At 35.9% G+C, this 7,312-nt stretch overlaps 1 protein-coding gene across 1 annotated transcript; it reads left to right on the forward strand.

Moving 5' to 3' along the window:
• Positions 1–251: 251 nt before the first annotated feature.
• On the forward strand, positions 252–7,097 carry LOC143537932 (G-type lectin S-receptor-like serine/threonine-protein kinase At4g03230). Its single transcript, XM_077031598.1, has 8 exons — positions 252–453; positions 3,858–4,785; positions 5,362–5,477; positions 5,569–5,771; positions 5,843–6,053; positions 6,158–6,395; positions 6,505–6,649; positions 6,736–7,097. Exons 1-8 carry the CDS (start codon positions 252–254, stop codon positions 7,045–7,047), a joined length of 2,355 nt encoding a protein of 784 aa, XP_076887713.1. The 3' UTR covers positions 7,048–7,097.
• The last annotated feature ends 215 nt before the right edge of the window (positions 7,098–7,312 follow it).

The following is a 7,312-nucleotide window of genomic DNA, read 5'->3' on the forward strand; positions in this document are numbered from 1 at the left end:
AAATAATATGTCTAACTTCCATCATTCCATGTACACTTATCATCAACCCAAACTCTTGCCAAACAGCTCTTATAGTGTAAACTACCATGATTTCATCAACCCTCAACAGGCATATCATCACTTTGTGTGCCATTATGGTTTGTTGTTATTGCTACTCTTGTTCAGCTAAAGACACTATCACAAGGGGGGAATCGATTAATGACAGTCACGTCTATTTAGAATCGAAGGGGCTCAAGGAGGCGAAGTTTCAAATGGGCTTCTTTTCACGTGGGAATACATCAGAAGTAAGACAATATGTGGGGATATGGTATACAAAGGATCCAAATACCATCGTGTGGGTTGCTAACCGCGATAAGCCAGTGCTGGATTCCACCGGAGTTATGACTGTTGAAGCAGACGGCAACTTTAAGGTGCTAAACAAAAATGCAACTGTGTACTTCTCGACAGCTGCAGGTAAGATGGCCCAGCTTATTAATTATCTTCTGAAATTTTATATATATAGATTATCACATCTATGACTCGTACTTTGGTCATGCTAATACTCCATTGTACTCAAAATTGTAGATTTTTAGATCAAATCATAGGGTATTAATTTCAAGATCAGGATAATCTAATATATATTGTTGGGTTTACAAGTTAATTTGAGCTCATGTGATGTGTTTTTTGTGTTCAACAAAAACATCATCGCAATAATTGTAGTGCATGTGCTACGTACTATCCACTTTTTCGTGTTTTGTCTTCTTATAAATAGTTCGACCATCCCTAATCCGACCTATATGACAACCGTTTCTGGGATCATATGACACGCAGAGGTCTGTATGATCCCGGGAATGGTTGTTGTATAGGTCTACGACCCATGCGCCACATGTTCCCGGGATCGAGTTATACGATGTATATAGCCCTGTATTCATTGTATTCTTTCATTTTTTTTGTTTTTTTATTTATTATTAACTAGAAAGATAAGATAACATTGCACAGATATGATCTTGATCAAGCAAGTTAGTTTTTAATAGATAACAAACAACTTAAAACCATATATAACTTTTAAGGATGGTAACAACAAGAACATTGTTGTCTTTGTGAATCAGCTTAACAAACACAAATATCCCAATCTTCAACACCATTGTCTTCAACAAATATCAGCCAATCAATATTCCCCAAATCTCAACTCCCCACTTCTGTACCTTAGAGCATTCACAACAACAAACATTTTCAAGCCGTCACATCAGCTCCACATCAGATTTCAAACTTTTCATAAAAAACTCAACTTTCTTTCACAACAACAAACATCCACAAAACTTATTAAAATTATATATGTATATATAATATGTATATGAGTATGTGAGAGAAATTGACTTTGGGACTCACCCTTGAGGTTTGAATTAAGTTTGCTTATGCAAACTTTAACTCACAAACTTTGCTTCACAATGGGTAAAGTCCTAAAGCATCTAGTTTGCCTCATGCTACATCATTCAAACCTCGGAAGAATGCACCTTGTTGTAGGTGCTCTTAACTTTCCAAACAGTGAAGAGTAATTTTCAAAACCACCACCTCAATATCAGGTTTGAATAGAGCAAGATGCAGCAAATGATATGACTTTGTAGTTACCCTATGCAAACACCGAAACACGTTCTCTTTCTCGATTTACGTTTTTGTCCTCTACTTATGGTCTTTATCACCTTGATAGTAATAATAACTCCCCCAAATGTATATTATCACATTAGTATTTATTTATTACTTTTAGTATTTTAGGTCAAATTCACTAAGTCAACGTTGGTCAACACAAGTTGGAGGGGTGTTTGTGACATATTTCAAAATAGTTTCTAGTTATAATAAAGTTGTAGATGAAAGAGTCAAATTTCAGAAACTCCAGGGACTAAATGTGTACATCTGCAAAGTTTGGTTGATACAAGTCTGTCTGTGTCTTAATTGGGGATTAGGGCTATATTAGGGCTTGAATCCAATTGTATTGATTTACTGATTTTTATTTCAATTCCTTACGTAAACACTTTTCACTTTCAATCGTTAATGATAATCTTTTGTGTAATCATTCAATTTTGTGTTCTTGTTCTTTAGTTCATAACAACTATAATCATGCTTATGCCCAGACCAAGCCTAGCTCCATTGTTGTCGTCATCTCTATAACTGCTAAAGGTGATCAATTGATCGAATACACATCAGTTTTGACAGCCTCTACCCAAAAACTTTTAGGCAACCATTAGCTTACTAAGATACACCTCATTCTATCACCATTTGTTTTATCCATCCTCTCAACCAACCCATTCTGTTGTGGGGTGTACTAGGCATTGGTAAATGCCCTTAGACTATCCACTATGACGATAATTTATCACAATCGGTTGTAAGGTAACACAAAAAGACAAAAAAAAGACATTTTAATTAAAAAATTAGAAATTCTTTTTTGTTCAAAACCAGTTGCAACCTAGGTTGTTCCATCAACTTAAGTTTGCAACCAAACTTTTATATATAACTTGGTTTTTCATGAAAATTACAACTTTTAACCTTTTTAAAAAAAATGTAAAAACACGGTTTTATTTATATTTTTTTTAAATATTTTGATATAAGTTTCATAAAAAATGAAGCATTGTTATTTAATAAAGTATTGGCTTATGTTGGGTTGTGATAGTGAGATAAATATTGGATTGCTTGAGTTGTATAGGTGGAAGAGAGAAAAATTTGTTTTGTTTAATAAATGGTTGGGTTGGGTTGGGTTATGATAGCGGATAGTCTTACAATCCCATGTGACTTGCAATACTTATTGAACTCACTACTACAAAACTCTAACTAGAAGTGCACAAACCAGTTTTTTCACCTAAACCGGTTTCAGGTTAAACCAAACCGGGTTTTTGTCTAAATCAGTTAGAACCTGAACTGGTTAGAAGGATTCGAAACTATAACCTGGTGTAACCAGTTAGGTTTGGTTCCAAACCGGTTTTACGTAACCCGGTTTCAAACCGGTTTTTCTTATATGAGTTTAAAAAAGAATATGTTTGCATTAAAGGATCACATTTAATGAATTTAATGGATATATATCTGTGCATAAACTGTGAATTAACTATGTAACTGGTTTACAAATTTATGAATGCATCGTTTGACCTTTAAAATTTGAATATTTATTATTTATATTTTTTTTTACCGATAAGTCCTTAACAGACAAAATATAAATATAGAATGTATACATTATCGAATTATTGGATGAGCATGATCCTTAATTAATGGAATATAATGGAATCTAACCCTAGTTATAAGCCCTAATCCCCAATTTAGCTGTTAACCAGGAGCTAACAAACTAACTTTCAACTTTGACACAGTAAGTCCCTAAGGTTACAGCCAACTGACACATACTTACTAGAGTATCCGTGACACTTGAACAATTTTGGTAAATGACAGCTTCAGTCCCTGGACTTATTGTTGACCACCGTTGACTTGACAATGTGGACTTTGTTATTAACAATTTCAATTTTCGGATGGTTCTTTTCCATGGTTAACTAACCTAACTAGTTTTAATTGTCACTGCCCTGACATGTTTTAATATACTAAGTAGAATTTTTATTAATAACATTGTACATAAAAATCTAGATTATAAACGTTATTCTAACACGACTCCCTAAGCTCATTTTCCATTTATTTTTTATGATCAAGTTGTTTTATACCAAATCAAAATATTTATAAAAGTTATAATAAACAAACACTTTACTGGTAAAACTAGCATCAATCCTCAAGTGCAAATAACAGTTCATAATTTCGCGTCCATATATCGCAAAACTGATACAAAGTTTGTGAGGTTTTGCCATCACTTTGATGAAAAACTGATGATTTTTACATTATGGTGCTGCCAGTTGGTGCTCCTCTTACAGCGCTGAAGTTATTGGATACTGGAAATGCAATATTAATAAATGTGTCATCAGGAAGAATATTGTGGCAAAGCTTTGAAACTCCAACTGACATGTTTATTCCTGGGATGATTATGGGCACAAACACGACGTTAACATCATGGAAAAGTATCAATGACCCAGGGTCTGGAAGTTTCAAGTTTCAGCTAGAACCAGGTACACACCGGTATTCTATTATGAATGGGTCAATGGCGTATCTTTGGAAAAGTGGGAAGTTTACAGATAGCTTCGATGAGAACCAAATGTCCTCCAACGCAATGAACTTGCTATCAAACGCCACCACACAAAGAGTAACAGGCAACATGTCGAATGGTAACCTATCTTACTATGCTATTTCGGTTGTTGACCTTAGTTCGAGGTTGGTAATGGATCATTTAGGGAAGTTGCAATACTTATGTTGGTCTGAAGCAACCCGCCAATGGGATTTGGAATGGGAGGAACCAAAAGATGCTTGTAGCTTTTATAGGGTATGTGGGCTATTTGGGATGTGTACCGGAAATAATGACTCGTTGTGTACATGTCTGCCTGGATTTGAACCTATTTCACCTGATGATTATAAACATGGATGCAAGAGAACAACTGAAATCTGTGACAAAGGTACTAAAGACACATTCATAAAGAGACCTATGATAAGCATGGATGATACAACTGTGCCTATCCATAATACAGATGATGAATCAGAATGCATAAAAGAGTGCCTGGGAAACTGCAATTGCCTAGCTTATTCTTATAGTCCTAGAAAAGAGGGAGGGATGTGGGACTCAAGTCGAGAGAATAAGCACGGTTGCTGGTTCTGGGACACGGAACCAATTAATCTTAAAGGGAAGGGTACGCATAATATTTCCTTCCGTGTTTCTGAATCTAAAAAAGGTACGTTTTCAGGGACTTCAACTTGTTGCACTAATCGAGTGCATGCTTAATGTACCTTTTATGTTGAAGTCTTAGAATCAAAACAGTCCACTTGAGCCAAATGAGAACATAAACATCATTAAAAAAATTCAAAAGAGCCATTGAGGCAAACCAAATGGGCCTTAATCACTCAGTTAACAAAGACAAACAATGACATAAATTTGGTTATTGACTTTGGTCATGGAGATAAATGCAAACCCAATAAGCAACTCATGGAGATAACCACTCCTATACCGTTAAGCAGTTTATAAGCAACCCCCCCCCCCCCCCCCCCACACACACACACACAATATCTTCTAAAGTGCTTAATATGCAATCCCAGATGCGGTCCAAATTGAATAAATTTCCACTAGCGTGAAGCGTCCTCACTCTCCTGCAACTCCTTAAATGCAAGACACCTCAAACTTTTGCTTTGATAAATGGTTTTAATTAGTAGTTTTACTTTTTTTTTCATGTTTCCTGTACATATCTTTTCTATTGGAACTCAGTTTTCCTCATAATTTTGTATCTATAAATCATCAGAGAACCCCAAGATTGACAGAATATCATTATCCCCGAAACAAGTCCTTGCGATTTCTGTTGTAGTTTCAGCTTTGGTGCTTTCTCTATTTTGCGGCATTAGCTATATATGTTATAAACGATTGGTGAACAGAAGAAGTGGTAAACATTTCCATTCATTTGTGTTTGTCATTTAAAGTTCTTGCTATTAAGTTAAAGCAAATCTTACCCGTTGCCTTTTGTCGCACAGACAATAACCAAGATAACGTAGAATTCCAGTCTCATAATGCGCGGACACATATCCATGAGTTACTTCATCTTGATCATTCTAAAGAAGATGACAGAGAAGGCCCTGATGTGCCATATTTTGAGCTGGAAAGCATAATAGCTGCTACTAACGATTTCTCAGAGGAAAATCGGCTTGGACAGGGTGGTTTCGGACCTGTCTACAAGGTAACAATGAAGTTTTAACTCACCTTTTGCTACACGAGGTAGTAACTAAAGTAGTATGAATATTTTATCAGGGTAAGCTTACTGGAGGCCAAGAAATTGCAGTGAAAAGACTGTCGAGCCTCTCTGGACAAGGCTTGCAAGAGTTCAAAAATGAGGTTTCACTGATTTCTAGACTTCAACACAGAAATCTTGTTAGACTGCTGGGATATTGCATCAGGGGAGAAGAAAAAATGCTACTTTATGAGTACATGCCAAATAGAAGCTTAGATCTATTCATTTTTGGTTAGTACGATCTCTAGGATTTAAATGCATGTCTCTGTAGTGAACTAGTGATATAGACAATTGTTAGTGCTATGCAAAACTCATATATGCTTATTTTTTACAAGATCGAACACTTTGTGCATCACTGGACTGGAAAATGAGATTCAATATCATTATGGGAATTGCTAGAGGACTTAATTATCTTCATCATGATTCTCGGTTGAGGATTATTCATAGGGATTTGAAGACAAGCAACGTTTTGCTAGACGAGGACATGAATCCAAAAATTTCGGATTTTGGTTTAGCCAAGATAGTTGAAGGAAAAGATATCGAAGATATCACCAGCAGAGTTGTCGGAACCTTGTAAGTTAGTACTCTCTTTTCTCAAACAAGAGCCAAACTTGACTATGGAAACAGACTCATATAACTGTACAGTTGTGTGTTCTCTAAAAACCTTTTGTGTGTTTCTCAGTGGTTATATGTCTCCAGAGTACGCACTTGGCGGTCTGTTCTCAATTAAGTCTGATGCTTTTAGCTTTGGAGTGGTATTGCTTGAGATCGTAAGTGGGAAAAAGAACACTGGATTTTATGAATCCCAAACAAGTCTTTTGGGGCATGTAAGTTACATGTGACCTAATTTACTGTTGTAACTACTTACTACATTGTTTACTTTTTGTTATATGTCTAAAATTATACATCTCAGGCCTGGAGCTTATGGATAGAAGACAGACCATTTGATCTACTGGACCAAAAACTGATGAAATCATACAATTCAAGTGAGGTATTGAAGTGTATAAGTGTCGGACTCTTGTGTGTGCAAGGAGACCCTGATGATCGTCCAACCATGACAAATGTGGTTATGATGCTTGGAGGTGATATGGCCACACTCCCAAATCCAAAAGAACCGGCGTTCGTTTCAAGAAGGGACCATGTTAGTTCATCTTCTTCTAGTTCATCTAAACAGGATTCTCAAACTAAAAACATGCTGACTATCACTGAGTTGGTCGGGCGTTAATCGGGCATTTTTTCTTTTCAACCAAGGTTTCTCTGATAATTCTTGCTATTGACCACAATATTTTTTTTCTGATCTGTAATAGTGGTTTTTTGTGATAACCTTGTGTTGAGTAATTTCTTGTCAAATACATACGCGATATTTATGAACTCCTTTTTATTAACCATGGTCCATGAAGATTCTCTCTCCTCCACTCACAACACTCTAAACCACTCCCTATATTATAAAAACCCCACTCACTAAATTTGATGGACGGATTGTGAATGCT

This window comes from Bidens hawaiensis, unplaced genomic scaffold, assembly GCF_021521415.1.
Source record: "Bidens hawaiensis isolate Kalapana, Puna unplaced genomic scaffold, B.hawaiensis_p1.1 tig00011436_1, whole genome shotgun sequence".
Taxonomy (NCBI): Eukaryota; Viridiplantae; Streptophyta; class Magnoliopsida; order Asterales; family Asteraceae; genus Bidens; species Bidens hawaiensis.

Bases quoted from the DNA above. Each gene is read 5' to 3' on its own strand.
- LOC143537932 (XM_077031598.1), top strand. From the start codon at position 252: ATGGGCTTCTTTTCACGTGGGAATACATCAGAAGTAAGACAATATGTG. The intron at 6,054-6,157 runs GTTAGTACGATC...ATTTTTTACAAG, and splicing joins CTTAGATCTATTCATTTTTG to ATCGAACACTTTGTGCATCA. The intron at 6,396-6,504 runs GTAAGTTAGTAC...TGTGTTTCTCAG, and splicing joins AGCAGAGTTGTCGGAACCTT to TGGTTATATGTCTCCAGAGT.